A 27,743-nucleotide genomic window follows, 5' to 3' on the forward strand; every position below is an offset into this window, starting at 1 on the left:
AGGGCGAGGTCGGTCGTTGCACGCAGCTCATCTCTCACCCCTGGGTCGGCCCCACCCTTGTGCATGTCGCACAGTAACCAATCGTCCAGCCGCGAGCTCTCAGGTCGGGGCGGAGGGTTCCACTCCAACCCAAGCAGCTTGACTGGCCGGGCAAGCATGGCTGTCAGCTCCGGGTCCGACTCGAGAGGGGGGTGTGGGCCGAGGCATGAGCGTCGGAGCTGTATTACACACCATCATCCTCAGGTCACCCTGTTCACCAGCAGAAGGGACGCCTCGCGTAGAGACGTCAGATCGGGGTGTGGCAGAGGGGACTCTGGCTCCTGCACGGAGCCCATTGAGTCTCGACTGCAACACGGAGATGGCCATATTCCTGCAGTGGGAACACGACTCATCCACAAGTGCTGCCTGAGCGTGCTGAAAGCCAAAACACGTCAGGCAGTGATAGTGCCCGTCAGAAGGCGGCAGAGACCAACCGCACCCATAAGCACACGGGCGAGACATCCTGAAAAGGATGTGCCACATGTGAGCTCTTTTTGTGAGAGGATTAATCTCGCAGTCGATGCCGAAGCGCCCAGGGACCATACACCAGCTGGATACCGGATCGTATGATCAGCAGGCAGGAAGTATGCGAAGTATGCTGAAACGTGCCGTTGACACAAACACCGACTGGAAGGTCTTGTCGTCTCGAAGAACTGACAGTTAACTCAGAACCCAGATAGCAGGCAAACAGTGAATCAGCATTGAATCAATGTTAATGCATCAACTAATATATCATTGAATCAATGTTGAGATGTCAATGTTGAGAATGTTGATTTTTCATCAGGTTTGCACCCTGAAATAATGTTATTTCAATGATGAAAAATAGATCAAGATGAGCTTAAAATCAATAGTTTTCCAACTAAAATTAAACCACTTATTTAAGTGAATCAATGTTGAATCAATGTTAATGCATCAATCAAATTATCATTGAATCACTATTGAAATATAACATTGATTTTTCATCAGGTTTGCACCCTGAAATAATATTATTTCAACAATGAAAAATAGATCAATCTTGCTTTATGTACAGCAGGATTCTGTGCCAGTTCATTTGTCTCTTTATTTTATTCATTTTAATCAGAGACTGCTGCAGTGTGGCTGCAGTCGATATGATTTTGCATCAAAAAGTCACTCAAAGTAAACAGCATCCTTCAGTTTACATGCAAATGTATTTATTTATGCCCCCACAGTTACAACAGGAAATCTCACATTGACTTGAAACAATTACATCTGAATTTATGACACAAATGAGAAGAGCCTGGAAAAACATGACAACGTGCATCTGCAAAATGGAAGTAAATACAAATGTAAACTTGCCAATAAATACAGAAATGACACAGTACTACTGAAAGAAAGAAGGTAGAAGAAAGAATAATACTCCAAACTCAGGGGGTTCCACCATGAGCAATGCCCCGAAGCCTTTCAGGTAGTAATGGAGCCAGTTCTGCACCGTCCCAGCAAAGATAAACTCTGATGCCTCTTTTTTATCAGCATTCACAGCATCTAAAACAACAAGAAGTTAGTAAATATTTGGAAATGTGATTAATTATACATTACAAATATAGCCTACTACAAAATGAAGTGAAACTTGAAATTTTATCAAAATCTTGATATCCCAGTTAAAATGGTAACATTAAATTCAGGACTATTAATGCATTTTAGTATAGACTTTAAAGGACCTGCAGACACACAATGAATGAATGAAAAAGCAAAGTGACTATATCCGGTATTTTATCTAATAATATTATTGTATTTAATAGTAAATAAATAAAGTGTGAAAATGAAACAAGTAAATGAATGACCAAATAGCTAAATTAAGAAAATAAAAGAGGAGCTGTATAGGCTACATGGTGGTTTGGAAGAGATTTTTTTTTTCCATTTACAACACGAACTGGAGGCACAACTGTTTACTAAATTTCTGTAGTTTGATATAGCTGCCTACAGAACTTAAAGATCTCACTCTTTTCTTTTTTCTTGCTGCATTAAAGATTAAACTGTAATGATGTAATTGTGATCTGCTCTCGTGATGATATCTCGCAGCTGAAGCAGAGCTACGAGCTGATTGTATTTTCCCTCACCGCGCTAACAGGTCAATCAGTTCTTGTTCTGCTTCTGCTGTGAGATACTCTCATGAGGGGCGAAAACAATTACTGACAAGCCAGAAATTCATCTAACCTTACGATCGCCTCTCGTTTATACACTGGACGAATATAGGATGATTCAAAATGATTAATCTGTGTGTAACGAGTAAGATATGTTTGTGGATCCGCGCCGCGCATTCATTGACTTGTGAGTCGATCCTATAGGTCTCAAAATCTAAATGAATCAAATAGGATCGACTCACAAGTCAATGAATGCATGTGCAGCACCGTTTTCACAAATGCACATTTTACTCGTTGCACGCACAGATTAATCACCTTAATACTAAAATTATCTCATAAAATAAAAGAGTTGCACCAGTCAGAATTTGGACGCAATTCACAGTGTATATGCCAATCTTAAGGAAAAAAAATGAATACAAATATGATATGGTTTGGAGAAAAACAAACTGAAACTCAATGTATTAAGATTATCCTGGCCGTTGGTTGTGTAACTTATGAGGGCGTTCATGTGACTATTATTAACATTGCAGTTCACTCTAACTCGCTCAGGAGAAGCACACAAGTTGTAAAACATAAAGATGAATAAAAACACTAAATTAAAATTGAGATGAATTTTATAATTATATTTTTGTAGGCCACTTACCTCTTAAAAAACACGGTCGTTGTCCTGTGTCTCTTTTTCGCGATTGAAGTCTGTTCAGCTGCTCTTACTTTGGTTGATTGGTGGATGTCTTGAAGGTGCATTACCGCCACCTACTGGATTGGATTGTGGCGCATTCGATAGGGACACATATTCTAAATTCTTTATTAACTCTGTATTCTTTAGATAAATAATGAAATACATGTACATTCTACATGATTTAAATAATAATAATAGCCTACATTTTTATTTATTTAAAACTGATAGACTAAATTTATGGTAGAAGTTCTTTGTTTTTGTTTTTTATTTGTTTTTTACATTTTTTATTATAATAACATGAAACACAGAATGACAACATTGCATGCCAGTAAGCAGGAAAATAATATACCTTTTTAAAAAGATTCATAGTTTTTACAGCTTTCTTATTGGAAGAGTCAGAAATCAAACACGCATACAATTTTAAATCTTCCAGAAAAATGTAAAGAAAGGCTTACAATTACAAAATTTACATTTATGTATTCTTTGTGAATCCACATACTCGTTGGTGTACTCATCGTATCCTTTGAGGATAATAAATGTGCTCACATTCACACAAATGTAGCCAATTGATTTGGACTTGCCTTAACATGTTGAATAATGTGACAGATAGATTGATCGTAAGCCTCATCAGTGGAGAATTAAGCTGACCAAACATCAGAATTGATTCAATGTTTGTCTTTTCAACACTGAAAAGCATGGAATTATCAACATTGATACAATATTATTTAGCAGTGAATTTTCAACATTGGTTCAGTATGGTGTTAGCATTGAATTTTCAACATTGATCCAATATTACTTAGCATTGAAATTTCAACCTCAACCAAAATGATGATTCTGATGGAATTTCAACATTGAATCAATGTCACCATGCTATCTGGGAAGGCTTTTGGAGTGAAGAGGTATGTAACCCTTGACTCCGAAGCAGAAACAATGCGATTATGCCAGCTACTTCCTTATATACCCACGTGGGTAGGCGGAATTACGCATGCAAATCTTGCATACCCATGGCATTCGAACTGATCTTGAAGTTAGCAGTAGAAGTTTTCTAGATCTCGAAGTTGATGGGCTTCTCAGCGAAATCCCCATTCGTCAGTCACTGACGTTATTCAGAGTGACTGAACGAAAGAGAACAGCTCTTCATATTGTGAATTGAAACACAAATACATCCCCTTTATTTTATTCCATTGTTACTGAGAAACAGCTGATTGAATTATGCAAATATATAAATCACAACTGATTCCCATCTAAAGATCTGATGTTGATGTTATTTCAATCACATGACCATATGGTATTCAGTAAAAGAGGGCCTCTGTGCGGGCTGATCTTATGTGAAAAAAGAACAATATAAAACCACACAAAGAAAATGCCTGCACGAGGGAGAGGAAGATGAGTACCAGTCAGTACTACGTAGAGACTGAGGAGTTAGAATGCATGGTGGAGCTTAAAGAACGGCCAGAATTAGGGTAACTGGTGAAATAAGAGCTAATATCAAAGACCATGTCATAAACCCTGGGATATCATACAGAGAACTAGTATGGCCAAATCTTAGCCGGGACACAGTGGCATCCATTATCCAGATTTTTCAAGAAAACAACAGGTACAATATTGCATAAGAGCTTCTCCTGAAAAGTTTAAATCATTTTACGATGTATTACAGGGACTATATGCCTCTGGTCTCTAATATGTAACTGTATTTTGTCTATCTAATGATTCATCGTCTATCTTCCTCAAGAAAGCTCCTGAATGAAGAACAGGAACATGCTATTGTCAACACAGTAATTGCTGATAATGAAAAAAAAATGAAAGGCATTCTACTTCAAGATGGGTCATTAATTTTGTGTACTGAATTTCAGCAACAAAAGAAACAAAATTTACTATTTTTTATGCATTTACTAAACCCAACAAAACAAAAATGTGAGAGGCTTCAATAAATACACAATCTACTATCAAGAAAATATGCTGTCTATAAGGGCAGAGCTGACGTATAAAATAATGCAATTTCTTTAATTCCATCTGTTTTTGTGACATTGTGCTATGATTGACTAAATGTTCCTGTTGTAAGACAATGTGTTAGTGTTTTGGTAGACATACTGTATTTGTGTATTATTGTATTATGTGTAATTTTGTCGATTACACAAGAATATGAATACCGTAATTCCTCAAATAAAGACCTGGGCCTTTATTTACCTGAACTGCCGATGGGAACCGGCTTTTATTTGAAGCAGGCTTTTATTAGGGGCAGGCCTGTATTTAATTTCATCTGTTTGATATATAATTGCTTTATGTAAACCGTTTTCAATTTTAAGTGATTGTTCTAGTGGACAAATATCATCGATTTTTTTTAAGAAACATTTGCAAAAATATCACCATACAACAAAATAATACGCATTTTTTGTAACTCCGCGCGCAGCTCCGCATCCGAAGATGAACGAGTTCTTAGCGAATCTAGCCGAACATGTAGTCTCATCACACCGGCCCCCAGTTTTCTCATACAAATTAGGTGCTTATATTAACTGAATGAGGCTACAAAAGCAGAAATTATCCATTTTAAATAAAGATCCTGGTTTAAGCAAATACATAAATAAATAAATAAATAAATAAATTTACATGATACATTTTTTTTTTTACAGTTTTACATGATTCTTTTGTGGTGTGGTTTTTGATGAAATGAACTAAAATAAATATCACCTGTGCACGTCAGCCCTTCTTCTCGAAGCATTGGTTTATAGAACAATTACTCCGAATCGCCCTCTGTTGTTTCAAAGAATAGCACAACGGCGAGCGGTCAAGTATAAACGCCTCATCCGTTTGGGGAGGAGCGCGTGCAGTCAATGGAGACAGGTGAAAGTATAAATAAGACTTGAGAAGGGGCGCTGCGCGGAGCTGAGCTTCGAGGCTTGGGTGCGACCCCCTTAAGACATAAAAGAGACGAGAGGCTAATATTAGGTGCGTTTTAATCAGCTCCCTAGTTCAGTAGTCAGGGCACTGATCAGGACATACCGGTAAATCAATGGACTGACTCCCTGATCAGTGCCCTGACTACTGACGGAGCAGATTGAGGCGCACGCATTGTGAAGATCGATATCTCTAGCCTGCCTGACATGGCATTTTCACAAACGTTGCATCTCTCATAGACTACAGTAGCCTATTTAAAATGGCACATGCATCCATAATATTCTCAATTTAATTTACAAAGCAATCCCTGTAAAGTTTTTAGGTTAACTATAGAAGAGACCTAGCCTAGAAATCTAGACACACCCTAGCGGCAGCAAATTTAATCTGCCCGCGAGTGTCGTCTAGCAACTCTCAATACCCTTCTGAGCTGTATTCACCTAACTCTTGCCGGGCCAATCACATCGTGTATAGAGTCGGTGGGCGGGGCCAAAATGACGATGGCCGCGTTGCATTTACGTGCTTCTAGTAAACACAGAAACTGGCAAACTGCGGTCTTTCGAATCAGCTTTGACCGCTTCTCTGGAAGACTTGGAGTTAAGCTTTTCTCTGAAAAAAGAACAAAGAACGGCACTGAAGTCATTCTTAAAAAGGGAAGATGTGTTCGGAGTTTTGCTGAGCGGATACGGCGAATGTTTAATCTGTCAACAAGTTTCATCTTCGTTGCTCTGGTTGGTGGTAGCGCTATCCTATCGCGTGCAGAGGGATTTTGAAAGTTATCCCGCCCCTCGGATTGAGCCCCGTCAATGGGGAGTTTCCAGACCAAACATCTTGATGTGTCGCACTGGCATGACTCGCATAAGGTCACATCGCGTGGCATCAGGATGATTTCGCATTAAATTAACGGCATTTAGGAGATTAACCACTCATTTTCCCCCGGCCTTTATTTGAGACCGGCCTTTATTTGTTCGTGCTGACCACGCCCCTGGCCACTATCAGAGGCCCAGTGTTTAATTGACTACAGTCTTTTATTTGAGGAAATATGGTACTTGAAAAAGTAGTCGTCACTCTGGAGTTATTGAGGATGACGTGCCGGTCTAGTTTAGTTTAGCCTACAATGTGTGATTTTGAGCATGCCAGTGTGTTGGTGCATTAAGAGTTTAGGAAATGTGTTAAAGGTTTTGAAAAAAATTGTTAGTGATTGTAAAAAACAAAACAAAAAAACCTGTAATTTGAAAGCAATTGTTACAATTCGTGTGCCTGTACCTTTATTTCAAATATTTAAATATTCAGTCAGCTGGAACTCAATAAGGGGACTGAATTTCAGCTCCAGCTGTCTAGGATTTTGCTGACAGTTGTCATCAGTTTTTTTTTTTTTTTTTTTTTTTAAAGAACTGTAGAAAGCACTTGATCTTTTAGTGTAGATTTACTCTTGACTTGGTATAGCTACCACAATGGTTACTATTGTTGTGTTTTGCGTGCCGAATGTTGAAGCATGATCACCAGCAAGATATTGTCATAAATATAGAGAGACTATATCAACCCAATTAAAAGTTTCACAGGTGTTTATGACGCATTTTTTTTTTTTATGTTTGAAATGTATTTATGTTAACAATAAAATTGAAAATGATCATTATATGACATAAACGGAAATATTACATAGGTTAATTTTTAAAGGTGACCACATTTCTGACTAAATTATTAACTATAGTTGATTATTCAGTCAGTAGCTAGGTCAACTTTTAAAAGCAAATTATTACTTCCCTATCTGGGAACTCGAGCTACGTCAAAACGCTGTGAGAACGCCTCTGCGTGATTGCGTCGTGAAGCGCGTGTAGAACCAGTCCAATCAGGAGATCGAACGTCATAGGCGGGTGACGTCATCGACCGGAAACTATAAAGCATCCGCGAACACAAACAGAAACTAGCTTCTGTGCCTTCAGCAAGCGATCTGTGTGAACCTGTCTGTCTATTTGGTGTTTTTGTCTGTCTATTAGAGAGAATTTTCCACCTTTGTTAAATATATCATATATTGTAATGAAGTTCTTTGATGGAAGGAAGGAAGAAGACAGGGGTCAGCTTTGACTGGGACTTCGCTGTCTTTTCAAAACAAATAACAAATACACGTGTGTGTGTGATAACTCAGTTTCTCCACAATATGGATCGCTTCTTCTCAATCAGACTCTCTGTGTCAGTCTCTCGCAAAACACAACAATGGTTGCTGTGCACGCAAAGTCCCAGTCCAACTCTCTCTCCCGGCCGTGGCTTAAATGCGCTCTCTCCCTGCCAATTACTGCAATCAGAAACAGGTGTTCGTCATCTGTGCTTGACCTACTTACCTGCCGCTCCGCTCTGAGCTCTCTCTCCCGCTGCAGACATCGCAGAACCACGCCCCCTTTGCCACATATACATTATAACATAAAGAGAAAAAAAGAGATAATATGGCGAGTGAACAGCAATTCACAAGGTGTGTTCATCCCTGCCCTCATTACATCAAGAGTGGATACACACTCATTGTGTGTGGCCTGTTTGGGAGCACAGCACACTCAGGCAGCCCTCGAGGGGGCTGCTTGCGAGCATTGTGAGCGGCTTCCGTTCCGTTGTGAGCGGCTTCCCTCCGGGCACTCTTCGAGGAGGGTGCTTCGGCTCGTGTTCCGGGCTCGGGTCCCGCTTATACCGAGGCAGAGCGGCGGCTTCAGTCACAGATGGACCTAACAGAGGGTTTTGAGATGGGCCCAGCCTTATCTCAGCCCTCACATGTACCGTCCAGTGCCTCGTCTCGGGGTTTGGAAGCCCGCCCTGCCGTTTCTTCCTCCCCGGGCGGGGCACCGTTGCTCCAACTATCCAGCTCTGAGGAGGTGGACGTTTAGAGCATTGCGACTGAAGACTCGCCACTTCAGTCACCCGAGCTCCTCACATAGGGCGCAGCAGAAGCAGAGCGTTGCCACCCGCACTCCTCCACAGAGAGAATGGGAGGCGGGGCGGCGCTCTCAGGTGAGGCCTTTGAGGGGTAGGGCTTATCTGAGGACAGTCCTTATCGCCAAGAAGGCCTCGTCAAAGTGCTCCTGACGCCAGAAGGGTCAGGACGCTGAGGATCATCCCCTCCGCACGGTGCTTACCTCAGCACACGGTACCCGTCTTCCTGCGGTGCCCTCTGGGGTCCGCGCTGCCAACCCCGCCGCAATGCCGTGGCGCAGACCGTCCCCGCGGGCCACCCAGGGGTGGTCCGCTCCCTCTTCGGGGGGCTTGCGAGCAGTCGAGTCAGTTGTTCCCTGCCGGTTCGCTGCTTCAGGGCACTGCACTTGTTGCTCAAAGTACACCAGAGGCCAGCCTCGAGAGGCTGGTTCCCTTAGTAGATTTTCTAGACGAGTGGAAACGTCTATCGAATATATCTCGTTGGGTCCTGCAGATAGTAGAAAGGGGGTACGCGATTCAGTTCAGAAGGCGGCCACCTCCTTTCAGCGGTGTCCTACCCACAGAGGTGGGCCCGGAGCAGGCTCTGGTTATGGCACAAGAAGTAGAGACACTTCTGCGAAAGGGGGCTATAGAAAGGGTTCCTCCTCCCAGCAGGGAGTCAGGGTTTTACAGCCGTTACTTCATTGTACCAAAGAAGGATGGGGGGCTGCGCCCGATATTAGATCTGCGTCTATTAAATCGCTCTGTGGCAAAGCTCTAGTTCAATATGCTTACACTCAGACAGATCGTGTCACAGATCAGATCAGAGGATTGGTTTGTGACCATAGACCTCAAAGACGCATATTTCCATGTCTCCATCCTTCCACATCACAGGAAGTTTCTGAGGGGAAGAGTTGCCTTCGGGGGAGAGGCATACCAATATCGAGTACTTCCCTTCGGTCTAGCACTGTCCCCCCGCACCTTCACCAAGTGTGTGGATGCAGCTCTGGCGCCGTTTCGTCTGCAGGGCATCCGCATACTCAATTACATCGACGATTGGTTGATATTGGCTCACTCCGAGCAGACGGCAGTTCAGCATCGAGATGCTGTTCTGCACATGTCGAGGTTGGAGTTGAGATTAAACGCAAAGAAACGTGTGCTTTCTCCGGCTCAGAGGACCACTTTTCTAGGCGTGAAATGGGATTCGGTAATTATGCGGGCGCAATTATCGCTGACACGCATAGCATCGATCCTAGTAGCAGTGAAAGAACTGAAGCTAGACCGGGCTGTCACTGTAAAGCAGTTCCAGAAACTGTCAGGCCTCATGGCGGCTGAGTCCAACGTGATACCTTTTGGCCTGCTGAACATGAGGCCGTTGCAGTGGTGGCTCAGAACCAAAGGGTTCTCCCCGAGGGGGAATCCACTCCACACGATCAAAGTCACGCGGCGATGCCTTCGTGCTCTGGTCATGTGGAAAGATCCTGGGTTTCTGGCCCAGGAACCTGTGTTGGGGGCTCATGTTCGTCACGTCACGCTAATGACAGATGCTTCTCTCACGGGATAGGGGGCAACCATGAGTGGTCGCTCGTCCCAGGGTCTATGGCAGGATCATCAGCGGCTATGGCACATAAATAGGCTAGAGATTTTGGCTGTGTTTCTTGCATTGAAACAATTCCTACCCGATCTCAGGGACCACCATGCATTGGTCAGATCAGACAACACATCAGTGGTCGCCTATATAAACAATCAGGGGGGTTTGAGGTCTCGCCCCTTATACAAGCTGGCACGTCAGATCCTCCTGTGGGCCCAAGGGAAACTGCGCTCCATCAGGGCAGTCTACATCCCGGGGGTTCTAAATCAGGAAGCAGACATCTTGTCGAGGCAGGGGCCGGGGCCCAGGGAATGGAGACTCCACCCCGAGGTGGTGGAGATCCTGTGGCTGAAATTCGGGAAAGCAGAAGTAGATCTGTTTGCTTCGGCAGAGAATTCCCACTGTCCTCAGTGGTTTTCTTTGTCAGCCATTGGGGCTGGACGCCATGGTACAGGAGTGGCCGAGGTTGCCTCTGTACTCATTTCCCCCGATTGCTCTGCTTCCGGGAGTTCTGGAGAGGGTGCGCTGGGATGGGGTCCGTGTTCTATTAGTGGCTCTGTGCTGGCCGACCAGAGTTTGGTTTTCGGACCTGATATCTCTCCTGGAAGGCTCTCCCATGGAGATTCCGACCAGGAGGGACCTCCTCTCTCAAGCGGGCGGGAGATTCCTTCATCCCCGCCGGGAGTTATAGAAACTGTGGGCATGGCCTCTGAGTGGGCTAGGCTCTTAGAAGAAGGGGGTCTAAGGTTGACCCCCTCCACGTGGCGGCCTTAGCTGCTTTCCACACTCCTTTGGGTGGAATGTCTTTGGGAAGACACCCACAAGTTACACGTTTCCTCCGTGGCACTTTAAGGACTTTGAGGCCGGTGGTACTTTCAAGGGTCCCGACCTGGGATTTGGCATTGTTCTACAGGGCTTATCTGAGGCCCCTTTTGAACCCATCGAAGAAGTGCCAGACAAGTTCCTTACACTCAAGACCATCTTTTTACTGGCCATTTCATCCCTTAAAAGAATTGGGGACATTCAGTCCCTGTCGGTAGGGCCCTCATGTCTAGAGTTCGCGCCTGGCATGGCCAAAAAGGGGGGCGCCAGTATCTAAGCAGAGAATGAGCAAGTGGCTGGTCGAGGCCATCTCGCTTGCTTATGAAGCGGCCGGACAGTCGTCTCCCCTGGCTGTCCGGTCGCATTCTACTAGGGGTATGCCTGCTTTTAAAGCACTTCTGTCGGGGGCTTCCCTCCAAGATATATGTAATGCGGCAATGTGGTCCTCGCCGCTGACTTTAGTAAGATTCTACAAACTGGATGTAGCATCTACAGTTGGGGCACAGGTGTTGTCGTAGTCGTGTGTGCTACGGTTTCACACATACGAGCACTTGGTCCTATGGCGATGTGGGTATAAGCTTTCTCACAGCGTTTCGACGCAGCTCGAGTTCCCAGATAGGGAACGTCTCGGTTACGTATGTAACCCTAGTTCCCTGAGGGGAACGAGACGCTGCATCGCCCGGCCATACTCCCGGCATGCCCATGATCACTTACTTCAGACTGTTTCAGAAGCTAGTTTCTGTTTGTGTTTGCGGATGCTTTATAGTTTCCGGTCGATGATGTCACCCGCCTATGACATTTGATCTCCTGATTAGACTGGTTCTACACGCGCTTCATGACGCAATCACGCAGAGGTGTTCTCACAGCGTTTCGACGCAGCGTCTCGTTCCCCTCAGGGAACTAGGGTTACATACGTAACCGAGACGTTCTCTTCCTTTGAAACCAAATAACTGCATTCTTGTTGCATCTATGCAGTACCAAAGGGAACACTGTTCAACATGTTTGTTTGTTTTTTTTGTGCTTGAAAAATAGCACTCAACCCAATCAATTAATCTTAACTTGGGTTTTCTGAGTGAGTACACAAGGAATATGTATTAAAGGGGGGGTGAAACACTCAGTTTCAGTCAGTGTCATGTCAATCTTGAGTACCTATAGAGTAGCATTGCATCCTGCATATCTCCCAAAAGTCTTTATTTTTTTTATAATTATATAAGAAAGATGCGCTGTTCCGAGTCTTTCCAAAAAAAGCCGAGCGGGTGGGGGCGTGTCGTGTGAGCGGAGCTAAATAATGACGTGTGCTCGCTGCTGCTATTGTGTTGAGTCGAGTGCGTCGTAAAGCTGTGTCATCCCTAACAGCGGGAAAAAAACTTTATTCAAAATAAAAATATGGCTTTTAATCAGATACAGCCATACATCTATGATCCGGAATCAGACCCAGAGGCTGCAGTTGAACAGGAGCAGCAGCAAAAACGACTAGAGCAGGACGTCTCTATGTGGTACAAGTTATACACTAACTATATAATATGCTTAGCGGCTTGTGTTATTTACATATTTATACTTGAATTATATCGTCGTATTTTTGTCTTTGAAGGTGTACATGTGGGAAGTGCAGTTGTGCACGTGTGTTTGTGTGTTTACGCGTGGTTTGTGTAGACAGTAAGCGGACTGGTTTTGCACGGCAGGTTAAGTTAGTGTTTACATAGAAAGACACGGAATAGTAGCGCATTTGAATGAAGAAGCGTGCTTATTTAGTTCAACATATTTCCCCCCTCTTTGTGAATTGTTGTTTGGAGTGCTTTTACAATACACAAACATAAAGTTACACATATAGTGGCCAGCTAAACAAATGTACACGCACTACACATCGCATGCTCCATTGATCAATTAACTATACGTGATCATGTTTGGGCTACTCGATGAGCATAGGCAAAAACAGACATTTGAAGCAGTCTCACTCACCGCCTGCGGTTCTAACGTTGGGACTGCTCCATCATTCAGCATTAGGCGATCGGGAAAATCCGGCATCGAGCTGGGCCTTGTTTATGAAACAGTCGGCACCGAAATGCAGCGAACAGATATAAACATTCGCGCAACTCAGTTGCTGATCCGGAAAAGCAAATTACATCCACTGTTGCCTTACCGCGGGGTTTTTGGGGAATCTGTGCAGGACTGTCTTGGTCTGGCAACCAAAAACGCACTTTTTTGGTGACATTATTATGTGCACATCACCTGTCCAGCATCCTACAAGCCAGCGCTTTGATGGGCGTAGCCTGTTACTTTCGCTCTCTCCCTCTCTCTCTCTCACGCGCTTCCGGTAGAATTGTCCGTACGGCCCATACAAGGAAATTCCGCCCCCATTAACGTCAAAGGGGACGCATGATCTCAAAAAACTTGCCGAAACTTATGACTAACCGGAAGTAGTATTTTTGACAAAGAAATACTCCCATCAAACATCCACCTTAACTTTTGAAACTTTGTCTATGTTTAGTATGGGATTCCAAGTCTTTAACAGTGTAAAAAGATCAGTATGCATGAAACAGCATTTCACCCCCCCTTTAAGTAAAGATTACTACATTTTTTACAATTAAGTTAAGACATTAAGTGCAGTTAACCAGAAAGTGTTAGTTAGAATCACTGTTTGATTTTACAGAAAATTCAAAACAATTCATGTTGTGTACACAAGACAGTTGTTATTTGAAATTTTTTACAAGATTTTAACTAGAATAATTTAGCTAAAGTATAACTTTCAGCCAACTTTGAAATTATATGTAAACATGATTGAAATATTGAAATATTATAAATATGTTTGTTCTTACTACAGTTTTTCTCAGTCAATTTGACACACTTCTCCAAACTCAGATCACTGCTCTCAAAACAATTAACATAGTGATCGGAACTTTGTAATAGTTCTAAACAGATTGTGCGTTTCAATTCATTTCACATTACACATTATATGAGATGAAGCAAGAGCCAGCAGCATTGTGCATAAAAAGCAAGAAGAGCTGAGGATGTAGGAAGAGGAGTAGAGGGAGAAGAATGGTAGAGTGGAAGGCAATGGCATTAATGGAAAGAGCAAGAGAAGAAAATATAAGAAGACATGGACAGATGCGAAGAAAAAGAGCTAAATTAAACCGGAGGGAGGTACGGTAAAAGGATAGGGTACAGATGGGTTTCAAATGAAATCAGAGCCACCCTAATTCACCATGTCATAAATTAGGGTCTTTCCTTGAGAGAAGCTGGAGCAAGAGTTCAGCTCAATATATTTATTGTGCCACAGTCAATGTCCCTGGACAACAAGTGCTGCAATCCACTGGTGTTGTGGCACACAAAGGATCCTAGATATTTTAACTCCCTCAATGAAATTCACTTTCTGCAGGGTAATCAAGAGCAAATTGAGCAGATTTATAATTGTTTGGGACAATTTCCAATTTGACCATTCAGCACTGGTTCAAGAGTGGTTTGAGCATCACTTAAACTTCAGAATGGTGTTCCTTCCAACATATTCTCCTCTTGGAAATGGAAAGTACACGATCACAATCCTTACAATCTTCTTCAAGCGATAGAAGAGGCCTTTGGAGAAGTTGAGGCACAAGGATAGATCCAGCATTCAATGCCTTTTGTTTTCCCCACAATAAATTACTTGTGGAAATAAATTCTGTGATGATGATGACATTCTAATGTAATGTAAATGAGAGGCAAGATATATAGTTAATTGGTTCAATTGTTGCAGTACATTTATTTTTGATGATTGTTTTGAGAGCAACTACATTAATTTGGAGAAATGTGTCAAATCAATTGAGAAAAACTGTAATATTTTTGTTTAGAGATCTTTCTTTAACATAAAGTGTTTTATGATCAGCTGGCCATCATTGTGGTCACATTAATGTTCATATTGACAGTAAGTGCTAGAAGAGTTGCGTCAGCACTGCGGCAGGAGACAGGAAGTCATGAGGAACAGACGCTGTATATTTCATGATTTACTGAGTATCAAGGGAGACTGGGCAGTACATGAGACTTGCCTCTCATTTACAAGACATTTACACTAATGGAAACATAATGATAAAAACACACAAACTGATGTATATAACCTGCTAACTTCAAATAAGAACAGAGCACTGACAAGAACACAATGACTAAATCAGAGCCCAGAGAAACTGGGAGAAATATTGTATTAAACACTGGAGCAAATGCAAGACAGGAATCTATATATTTTTAAGTGTATGCAGATTCCATCTATAGGCCAGTAGGTGGCAACAAGTGACTATCTTTATGAATAAGTCGGTGAGTCATTCTTTCAACCGTTTTCATAAATAAAAAATAAAAAAAGATTATTTTAGAAACAAAACAATAACTGCTGCCTTTATGAGTGAGCCCAGGGGCCCAGAATTAAGAAATCCAGGATAAATTACTGAGATGAGCTCAATGAAGTCAAAACAAGTGTGTCCAGGCTTAATTGGTTGCACAAAGACCAAGCCAGGATGAGCAGACATGGGTTGCGTCCGAAACCTGGAAAATGCTGCCTTCGGAGGACACATTTGAAGGCAGGAAGGCATCAAGCTGCGTCCGAATCTAATGTTTGCTTCACTTCCTGCCTCCTGAGATACCTTCATCTGATTGAATTTTGAAGGCAGTATTCATTTATCCTTCGTTGCCTTTGATATCCCACAGCTGGGGGAAATAGATGGCGTCCAAAAGTTGCGTTTGTGGGTCAGTTTGTGTGTAAATGTATGTTTTTTTTACCAACATATAACACTTCTGATGTCATTTCTAGCGAGAAATCACTACTGTAGTAATTAAATACAGGTCCTTCTAAAAAAAATTGCATATTGTGATAAAGTTCATTATTTTCATATCATAATGTACTGATAAAAATTAAACTTTCATATATTTTAGATTCATTGCACACCAACTGAAATATTTCAGGTATTTTATTGTTTTAATACTGATGATTTTGGCATACAGCTCATGAAAACCCAAAATTCATCAAAAAATCTAAAAACATTTGCATATATCATACGACCAATAAAAGAAAAGTGTTTTTAATACAAAACAAGTCAGCCTTCAAATAATTATGTTCAGTTATGCACTCAATACTTGGTCGGGAATCCTTTTGCAGAAATGACTGCTTCAATGCTGCGTGGCATGGAGGCAATCAGCCTGTGGCACTGCTGAGGTGTTATGGAGGCCCAGATGCTTCGCTTCGCGGCCTTAAGCTCATCCAGAGTGTCTTGCATCTCTCAACTTTCTCTTCACAATATCCCACAGATTCTCTATGGGGTTCAGGTCAGAAGAGTTGGCAGGCTAATTGAGCAGAGTAATACCATGGTCAGTAAACTATATACCAGTGGTTTTGGCACTGTGAGCAGGTGCCAGGTCGTGCTGAAAAATTAAATCTTCATCTCCATAAAGCTTTGCAGCAGATGGAAGCATGAAGTGCTCCAAAATCTCCTGATAGCTAGCTGCATTGACCCTGCCCTTGATAAAACACAGTGGGCCAACACCAGCAGCTGACATGGCACCCTGGACCATCACTGACTGTGGGTACTTGACATTGGACTTCAGGCATTTTAGAATTTCCTTCTCCCCAGTCTTCCTCCAGACTCTGGCACCTTGATTTCCGAATGACATGCAAAATTTGCTTTCATCCGAAAAAAGTACTTTGGACCACTGAGCATCAGTCCAGTGCTGCTTCTCTGTAGCCCAAAAGTGGCTTGACCTGGGGAATGCGTCTGTAGCCCATTTCCTGCACACGCCTGTGCACGGTGGCTCTGGATGTTTCTACTCCAGACTCAGTCCACTGCTTCCGCAGGTCCCCCAAGTTCTGGAATCGGTCCTTCTCCACAATCTTCCTCAGGGTCCGGTCACCTCTTCTCGTTGTGCAGCATTTTTTGCCACACTTTTTCCTTCCCACAGACTTCCCACTGAGGTGCCTTGATAAAGCACTCTGGGAACAGCCTATTCATTCAGAAATTTCTTTCTGTGTCTTACCCTCTCGCTTGAGGGTGTCAATGATGGCCTTCTGGACATGGTATAATGTATATATTATATATACATGGTATTTATGTATATATTAAAGACATATGCTAATTTTTTGAGATAGGAATTTTGGGTTTTCATGAGCTGTATGCCAAAATCATCAGTATTAAAACAATAAAAGACCTGAAATATTTCAGTTGGAGTGCAATGAATCAAAAATATATGAAAGTTTAATTTTTATCATTATATTATGGAAAATAATGAACTTTATCACAATATGCTAATTTTTTAGAAGGACCTGTATGTGTTTAGTTTTCACCAATGCTCTCTCTATTTTTCTCTCTATTCTCTCTCTATACTAAACTGTTACACTGCCTTAGAAGTATGGAGCTAAATCAGTCTCAATAAAGATAAATACACACACTACATTCATAAATGCACACACGATTCATAAATGCACACACATGATTCATAAATGCACACACAGGATACACAAATGCACAAAAAAATTAAAAAGCACAGAAGATTCTAAAATGCACACAAAATTCATAAATGCACACAAAATTCATAAATACACACAACATTCATAAATACACACAAAAATCAGAAATGCAAAGAACATTTAAAAAATGTGCTCAAGATTCAGAAATGCACAGGGCAAGATTCAGAAATGTATTTCTGATGCACACACAAATATACTTTGATTTACAAACTGCTTGCGGTCTGTGAACTTCACAGCATTTGTGTGTGAATTTTGAGACTCCCCTGACTTGGCTCGACACACAAATGCCCTTTTTAAACAGTGACTGATCAGCTGACATGTCAGCACGGCGCGAGCTCTGTCATCCCGCTGTCTCGTCCCACTTTTGGATTATTTGGCTTCCCATAGCTTCCCATAAAGGCGGGCGTACACTGAGCGAATTCAGACACTCGGGAGGTCGTGAGATATTGCAGAGGCTGAGTCATTTAATTTGATCATCGCATCAAATCAGCTGGTAGGCCTGCACGACTGTTTGCACCACGACCCGGCTGCGATCACACAAGCTTTCCATGTTGCTGCTATCTTCATCAGATACAAAAAATAAAGAAAAAATGTGTGCAAAGGATTTGTTGAAAAGCAGAGAACAGTAGCCATTCCTTTCAACTGAAACAACCAGAGTGAGAGAGAAGGGTGCGCGTAATAGAGAGAAACACAGAGAGACAGTGTGTGTGTGTGTGAGTGTGAACGCTGTATGTTTGCAGCCACTGAGCTAATAATACTCATAGATTGAGCTCATAGATTGATATGTGACGTGCTTGTGCAAGATTTGGCAATAGGGGACAGTCATATGCTGGTAAAAATTGGGCCGACTCCCCGAACTTTTTAAACATGTTTAAAAATTATCAAACAGTCGTGCCGTGTACCAGCTGATTTGATGCGATGATCAAATTAAATGACTCAGCGTCTACAATATCTCACGACCTCCCGAGTGTCCGAATTCGCTCAGTGTATGCCCGCCTTTATGGGAAGCTATGGGAAGCCAAACAATCCAAAAGCGTGACGAGACAGCGGGATGACAGAGCTCGCACCGCGCGGACATGTCATCTGCGAACCATAAATGCACTCAAATATACAATAAAGAAACCCCTCATTCCTTACAAACATTGGTTCTCCCTACAGTAGACAAATGAAATCAGGATAACATGCATTTTCTTTTGTTTATTATCTTAAAAAGTCAAGTCAACAGTGTGCGTCGATACTGAACTGCACACTATATGGAAATATCTGTAAAGCAGAAACGTTAATGACTTTCAACATCATATTTGTCTTCCTGGTAATTATAGCCTATATGTTCAGGTAATTATTATTTTATTATCTCACTTCTAATTACTGTTCAGGTATATAAAGATGTAGAATATGGTCACTCATTATAAGGCGTTATGTGCTTTATGAGTTCTAATAAACAGCTAATATAGTTATATACAAGCAAATAGTTATTAACTTTGTTTTGCGCGCGTGAGTTACTATTGCCATTGGCAGCTGACAAACAGCGACAAACTCCGAGAAAGAAAATACAGGCATCTGTCAGAAGTCCTCCACCGCACTAGCCAGCACTTGTGTTCGCGCTCTCCTGCACCACCAGTAGGATATCGCGATGTGTGAAAGCATTCGTGGGGTTGGCTTATAAGTTAACAATCCCCCACGTGGGGTGCGTACTTGGGATTGGCTAAAACCAATTTTGTGTGTAGCCTACATTTGTGAATTTTTTGTGCATTTGTATATCCTGTGTGTGCATTTATGATTCATGTGTGTGCATTTATGAATCATGTGTGTGCATTTATGAATCTTGTGTGTGCATATGTGAATGTAGTGTGTGTATTTATCTTTATTGAGACTGATTTAGCTCCATATAGAAGTCTGTCCGAAATTTGTTTCGTAGGGTGCCTTCATGCACAAAATGCTGCCTGCAGTCATTGTCTGAAGGTAGCGAAGCAATGAGTCAGCTGCCTAGGTTTTCGGACGCAGGCATGGATTCATCAAGCCAGGTGAAACCAATCCTGGTGCGTGTTCACGGCTTACTCAAATAGACCCGCCACCGATCCCAGATTCACTGATTCACCATGGCAACTAGAGCGCAATTACACAACTCACCGCCTTTCAAAGGACCCAATGTCGCTTACTCACTGACTCCATTGAATATTTTTGTGTGATAAAGAAAGTGTCTCTTCGTGTGTGATGTAATTTAACCGTGAACAGGCCAAAACGGACATGGCAGCAAGTCAAAATCAAATAAGAACATTCTGCAGAATGGTAAAGGCCCTGACTAATACTTGCACAAGCCCCAGTCTTTTTCACTGCTAAAACAGTAGACTATTTTTGAGCAGGCACCTTCTGGATACCATGCTTGTGCATTGCACTGCAAAAAATGCTCTTCTAGTAATTTTGTCTTGTTTCTAGTTTAAATATCTAACGATTCTTAAATCAAGATGCATTTTATTAATAAGTAAAATGACATGACAGCCTCCTTGTTTTCTTAAAAATACAATCAAAATAAAGTGAGTTTTTGCTTAAATCAGGCAAAATGATCTGCTAATGGGGTGAGAAAAATAATCTTATATCTGATTGAAATCTTGTTTCTTGTTTCCATCCCAAACAGAAATAAGATTATTTGTCTCACCCCATTGGCAGATCATTTTGCTTGTTTTAAAGGGTTACTTCAGCGATTAGTATACAGCACAAACATCCTAAGAGGCCAAATTAAAAATAAAAATAAAAAAACAAATTGAACACAAAAAAACTAATTCCTCTGCCATGTGCCACCGCAGGATATATTTAACCAAAATTGCAAGTACACATACTAACTAAAACAATTCAACACATTTTGGTCCCTCAGCAGGCCACATTGTGGAGGACATGCATCCATTCATTTGTCTGTTCAGTTGATGTGTATGGATTTGTCCTGCATTTATTGCAGTGTGCAGACATGCGGGATGTGTAATACAGACCTTTGAATGTGTATTTATCCTTTTGTTGTATAATATGCTTTGATTCTGTGCTTTCCATCTTGTAGAGTCACTGTGTGACTTCAGTTTCAAGGAGCTGATGGTTTACCTGGTTTGTTTTATCCTTATTCAATAAAGTAATGTTACACTTTGTGTTTTTATATTTATATGGAATGTGTATTTTATACGACAGAGTATTAGGGCCACACTGAGGAAGAAGGAAAAAGTCATTCATTTATGAGGCTGGTTCTTTCTGCGGAAAAGATGCATAGCCTATTCTTTTTACAGTCCTGGTACTTGAACTGTAAAAAAAATGAAAATTGAAAATGTTCTAGTGATTGATCACTAGATGCATATCTTAATGCACATTATGCTATTTAATTCACAGAAATTTAATTTGGCCAACTAAAAAATTATAAACTTTATTACAGGCTCTAGGCCCAACAACAAGACATACAACATAAAGAAAGAAAAAATAGATGTGATCAGTCACTAGAACATTTTCAATTGGAGACCTGAATTTTTTTTTACATTGTATGACAATGTGATGCTGATGTGCCAAGTATGTCCTTGTTTGTGTAACATACTGAAGAACAATTCCACGAAATGCCCCACAGCTGTCATTTTAACAACTGTCCTCCCCTAAAACAACGGGTTACAATACACTCCTGAACAAAATCTTAAGACCAGGGGATGCATTGCAAGTTTTACACATTTCGCACTTGTGGATCATAACCGGGTTGTAGGTGCTGCTTCAAAATGCCAAAAGAAGAAACAGGAGCAAGAGACAAAAAATAGAGAGTAGGCAATTTATTGAAAACTGCATTTAAACTCAAACAGGCCGTTCATCAGCTGATCAGAAGTTTAAGACCATAGCCATAAAAAGGTCAAATCTGCACAAACATATGGCTTTCATGTCACTGTTCTTCAAGCAGTCATACTGTCAAGATCTCCTGATGGCAAAGGCAAAAAGGCTTTCTTTCTTTGAACGTGGCAGGATTGTTGAGCTGCACAAGCAAGGCCTTTCGCAACGCGCCATTGCTGCTGAGGTTGGACACAGTAAGACAGTCATTTTACATTTGTTAAAAAATCCTGCGAGTTATGGGACAAAAAAAGTCAAGTGGTAGACCTAAAAACGATTTCACCTGCACTGAGCCGCAGGATCCGACAGGTTGTCCGTGAAGACGCAGGTCGATCCTCAACCCAAATTCAGGCCCTTACTGATACTGACTGCAACCCAATAACCAGAAGATGTCATCTGCTAGAGAAGGGCTTCAAGAACAAAAAAACGTCTTCAAAGGCCACGTCTCCTCCCACGACACAAACTTGCCTGTTTAGAATTCGCAAGGGAGCACCAAACATGGGACATTGAAAAGTGGAAGAAAGTTTTATTCTCTGACGAGAAAAAATTTAACCTGGACGGTCCTGATGGCTTCCAACGTTACTGGCATGACAAGGAGATCCCACCTGAGATGTTTTCTAAGCGGCACAGTGGAGGATGCCCTTCGTGAAGCCATCTTCATCACATGGAGCAACGTTCCCACCAGCCTCCTGGAAACAGTCGCATCAAGCATGCCGAAACGAGTTTTTGAAGTGATCAACAAGAACGGTGGGGCTACGCACTACTGAGTCCTTTTTTTAGTACTCTTTAGTATACTTTTAGTACTGTTGTGCGTTTATTTTTGGGCTATGGTCTTAAACTTTTGATCAGCTGATGAACGGCCTGTTTGAGTTTAAATGCAGATTTCAATAAATTGCCTACTCTCTATTTTTTGTCTCTTGCTCCTGTTTCTTCTTTTGGCATTTTGAAGCAGCACTTACAACCTGGTTATGATCCACAAGTGCGAAATGTGTAAAACTTGCAATGAATCCCCTGGTCTTAAGATTTTGTTCAGGAGTGTATTATAACTTCATGGCCCTAATGTTCTATCATTTTATATATAGCCTTATAGTCTATGGGAAACTGTAAATTATCTAATAATAGCAACATCATCTAAAAATCATAATTTATCCAAAATGATTGAAATTAATAATCACAAACTTTTTAATAATGACAGTAGGTCTAGTAATATGTGATAACAATGTACAGTGGGCAGTGGAATAACTATTGGTTTACGTTTCCGACTGCTGACTGGCATAAGGGATGAAATTAAATAGATCCTGGAATTAAGCTTAGTCTGGAGCAGGCTAGCTCCAGAGAATAAAGCATGGTAATTTATACTTTAACATCCTAATGCCCCCCTATCCAGCTTTAGTGCAACCGGATCACAGATAAATTGAGCCAGGATCACCAAGATATCCCGGCTTAATCCCTTATCCTAGTTTTGTGCAATAGGCCCCAGATAACATTGATTAATGAAAAGTATGGAATTTCGACTCTCCACTCTGGTTGAGACATTAATTCACTCAACTAATTCAAATGATTTGATCAAAAATGAAACTCTACTGTTGCTACTAGAAACACACATGCATAATTATAAGATACAGCTGTCTTTGTCATTTCAAAACCTACATAAATATAAATGGTTTATTTGCATGTACATTTTTTTAATAACGTGTAACCTATTCAATTTCACGTCAAATACAGAAATATCTTCACATTTACCTTGCAGCTTCCGTAAAATGTTTTAATACAAGCTTAAGATTTTGAAATCTATTTTGATATTTGTATTATTTTTCTCTCCATATTTTCAGATTAGTATGACACAATCAGTCTTCTGTGAGAATTTTACTGTGAATGCCCACATTTCATCTCTATTGAGTTTATGTGTTCAACTTCTGCTGCAGAGCAGAGCCATTCATGGACATGCATTAAAAAGGGTAATTTATGAATACTGACAAATCTGCCAAGCAAAGGCATAACTTCCAATAAAGCAATTAAATGTCATTGTGTGAGGTTCCTCTCTGCACTACCATGTTGAATACTCTGGAAGAAAAATTCTGGCTAACAACGTTACTTAGTAACATTCAGTTGTACTAAAAAATACTTTCAGCATATTTCGTAAGTGTGTGATTCATATGATGGATGGATGCAGTAAAAACTGTTCAAACATGCAAAAAAATCAACTAAATTTTACACACAAATGACAACATGAGCATACTCACAAGCAAGCTTAAATTTTCTGAACATGCGGTACATTTTTCCTAAATCTTCAGTCATTTCCAGCCAGAGGGTCATAAGTTACAAGGTGGTCACGTTTCTTGCTCTTTGCTAAATGGATGTCTAAAGCTTAACTAGAATGATTTAGCCTCCCAACAAAACAATATGCCATCATGTGCAGTAGCTTTAATAAAAAACATATACAAAACCGATTCCGAGAAAGGTGGGACACTGTACAAATTGTGAATTAAAAAAAAGAATGTAATAATTTAAAAATCTCAAACTTATATTTTATTCACAATAGAATATAGATATTAACTTTTTTTCCCTTTTGTTTTTTAGATGTGTTGATGCCAAGAAATTTAAAATCAACTTATTTCTGCCTTGCATTTATTTTATTCTGAATAAAATACTGAAAATTGAAATTTCCACATCATTGCAATGTTTTTACTCACAATTTGTACAGTGTCCCAACTTTTTTGGAATCGGGTTTGTAAATGGATGAAAAACGATCAATGAAATGTCTGGTCTACTGGTTTATAAATATCATTTGGCAACTCTGGAGACAAAAAGCTATCAAATTTGGATGGTTGATTATACTTCATGTATCTTCATATGTATGATGAAAATATAGGCTCACATTATAATGTAAAAGATTATCTAATAAGCTGCATTAGAATGAACAGAGTGGGATGGGACTTGAACTGATGGAACTGAGTTTCATAACAGTCAGCTAAACCTTGTGGGCGAGTTGTTAGATCAGGAAGTCTTATGACAGGAGACAGACATTTTTGCACGTCTCCACCTCAAAATCCAAATGACTGTGATAGGGAATCAAAATAGAAAAGAACTCATGTCTATGATGCCACAGCACTCTCAAGAGGTCCAAGATGACATGAGATGCAGTTAACAATTAAAACAAAAAGTTAAAACATCTTAATAAATCAGATAACTGAAACCTTTTATTACTAAAATAACACTCAAGGTGTCATTTTCCTTCACAATCCTATCTTTCGAGTTTACCCCCCCCCCCCCCAAAAAAAAAAACAATTTTAATTTCCCCCCAAAAAACATGTTTTACATAGCAAAAATGGTGAAGTATTTACATTGTGAAATAAACGATCATCAGTTTGTCAGGACCCGTCTGTGAGCTGTGAGAGGCTTTCTATAATGGTTCAATTTAAATCACAAAAGGGAGGCACTTTATATCAGATAACCCAAACATTTTAATCTCTAACAGGTGCATAAGTACTGGTATACTGAAGTAGGACATAAATATTCAAACCTCAGTGATAACTAGTAATAACAGTTTGCTGATACACCATTAGAAACAAATTAACCAAAAAAGTACATCTTTCAAATTAAAACAATACTTTGGAATTTTTGGAAATAAAGTGAATTGAGGTAAATTAGCTGACTGTCTAAAAGTGACAACTTATTAACTTACTAATATTTAATTCAAAAGTTCCTGTAGATTTAATTATTCCTAAAATCAATCTCTTAATAGGACAGGCTTGTAGAGTCGATAAAATTAGATTTTTGTGATGTACAGTACCACTTTGAGGTAAATGTACTACACCAAAATCAATATTTTAAACAACTGAACATGAACTATTGCGTATTGTTTTCAACAGGAAGGAGTCTGTATGAAGTTACTAATCAGCAAAAGTTCTGAACACCTGGTGAATCAGCAATTGAAGTCAATGGTGCACTCTGATTAGACAAAAGGAATCAAAACTCAAGCCACTGATATAAACAGGCAACACAAGGGGCACATTTGGATTATAATCTGCTAATGTCAAAAACAATTGGTCTTTAAATGCCCCTCTGATGTGCTTGCCTAGCCATTTCTCACCTTTAATATCTCCCGAACAACTCGACTAACCTTTTAACGCTGCGCTCTGCACAGTACGGCCACTTTCGAAGTTAAATAAGACAGTCTGATATCCACTAAACATGCCTCTTCCTCTCAGTGAATGATGTGAGCATATGTACAATAAAAACAAGATCATTCTGAGAGATTCAAAATCAAATCAAATGACTGGGAAAAAAGAAAAATCACTAGAAAAACATGAATAAAAATAGAAAATTGAAAGTCTTGTGATGATTCCAAACATTCTGAGTTGGAGTCTATTGGCTAGGCCACAGAACAATGGACGGTCAAAGGTCAGAGGTGAAAGTGTCATATCTTCTCCTGAATAAAAGGGTGCTGGAGGGCCTGGTTGATGCTAATGCGTTTAGCAGGGTCCAGCATCAGAGTCCCATCCAACAGATCCTTCAGCTGCATGACCTTCTTCCTTTGATCCTCAGGTAACCTCTGACCTCCAATCATGTCCGCAAGCAGGTCTTTAGTGGGGTTAATAGTGCTCATCACAGTTACCTTCTCCTGAAAGATTAAAAGAAAGTGCAAGAGAAAGAGAATGGTATGAAACAGGAAGCTGATGTGATATAGTTGTGTAAATGAAATTAGAAAAATCAATACATGTGAGATCTGAGAACATACCCTTTCAGTCACTTTGTCAACCTCTATGTACAGGAAGTTCAGGTTCTGGTCAAAATGTTGGTCTTTAAACAGGCCTTTCCGGATCATCTACACAAAAATGAACAATAAAACACTATGCAAATAGAGACTTAAAATAAATAAAATTTACATTTACTCACTTTATGGAATTTAAGTCATTATGGTAAGCCTTTTATAAGTGTTTATATTTTAGACCTGACAGGACAGTTTTCGTGGAAAATTTTGTATACATGTCACTCGTCTGTGTGTGTCGTCATGTCCGTAAATAAAGAAAAGTTCCTCCAGCTACTTTGACGCATATATGGTGTGGGGCATAGGTTAGTTGTTACAACCAAGGGGGTAATCTAAAATTAATAATAAAATTATTACAACCAATATGGCTTTCCTGTAGCTCAACCAGTATAGCGTGGTACTAGCAACGGCAAGGTGATAGGTTCGATCATGGGGTCAAGGTCATGGGTTCGAAAGCAAGAACTGACAAAAAAAAAAAAAATGTGTACATTAAAAAATACAATGCAAGTTGCTTTGGATAAAAGTGTCTGCCAAATGCGTAAATGTGATCTAGCAGTCGGAAAGCGTACCACCCCTAGGGGCGGCCATTGCTATAACCAAGCCATCACCTGTTGTTAGCATTCCATTGACTCCCATTCATTGCTGCGTCACTTTGACAGTGAATAACTTTACATCTGTGATCAAACGAAAATCAACATTGGCTTGACTTTTCAGAGATAGTGAGAACTGAAGGATTTTAAATGTTCTAAAAGCATTTGAGATGTGTTTTTTCTACTTACATGAATATGGTATTTTGGTAACACTTTACAATAAGGTTTCATTTGTAAACTTCAGTTAAAATATGAACTAACATGAATTAACCACGAGGAGGCCTCACGTGAAATATACGCATGCAAGATTCTGCAAAAAAGTCAGCCTATTTCCGCAGATTGTAGTGCCCGTTATTTGATAAGCATACACAATCGTGCATGTAATTGTGAAGGGTAGTAGGGTGCACTAATTCATGTGAAAAAATTGTGCGTGCTATTTAAAAATGTCTAAAATAAAATTTTGGCCCACGGAAGGAGCTAAGGAAACGTCACTTGTCTACAAAAATAACTTATTTATAGCTATAAAAAAAGGACATTAATTTACTTCAGTAGGTATTTATTTGTTTTGCTCTATTGTTATACGATACGAAATTGTTAATGATTTGAAATGTAATGATTTGTCTACAATAAAATTGATAAAGCAACATTTTCCCTGTCTTTTAGTGGATGTAGCCTACAATATGAGAAATCAAGCCTTGTTTAAAAAAAAAAAAAAACATTGTTTTATTTGTATTTTAAACATTAAAAAAAAAGTTAAGTGAATATTTTATATTTTATTTGTAATGCGTTCAGTTGCAATATTCTTAGATCTTCTTAATAACATAAAAACCATTCTGCAGATTTTTCAAAAAATTCAGCACAGAAATCACAAAACAATTCCACAGATTCTGTGTGGCCCTGACCATGAGCAATACATTTGTTATTGTATTTGATAATCTGTTAAGGTTAGTTATTAAAAATCCATTTGTTCATGTTATTTCACAGTGCATGAGTGCAAGTAATGTTTACAAACACAACATCTGATTTAAAAAAATGTATTTA

General features: G+C 40.3%; 1 protein-coding gene across 1 annotated transcript in view; it reads right to left on the reverse strand.

Annotated features, from left to right (window-relative positions):
* Window positions 1–24,642: 24,642 nt before the first annotated feature.
* prpf4bb (pre-mRNA processing factor 4Bb) overlaps window positions 24,643–27,743 on the reverse strand; it is a 35,558-nt gene continuing 32,457 nt past the window's right edge. Inside the window, exons 14-15 of the mRNA XM_067434845.1 lie at window positions 26,083–26,169; window positions 24,643–25,965 (exon numbers count right to left, since the gene is read on the reverse strand). Coding sequence (XP_067290946.1) covers window positions 25,762–25,965; window positions 26,083–26,169 — 291 coding nt within the window. The 3' untranslated portion in view covers window positions 24,643–25,761. The remainder of the gene's footprint in view (window positions 25,966–26,082; window positions 26,170–27,743) is intronic.

This window comes from Pseudorasbora parva, chromosome 24 (genome assembly GCF_024679245.1).
Source record: "Pseudorasbora parva isolate DD20220531a chromosome 24, ASM2467924v1, whole genome shotgun sequence".
In the NCBI taxonomy this organism is placed as follows: domain Eukaryota; kingdom Metazoa; phylum Chordata; class Actinopteri; order Cypriniformes; family Gobionidae; genus Pseudorasbora; species Pseudorasbora parva.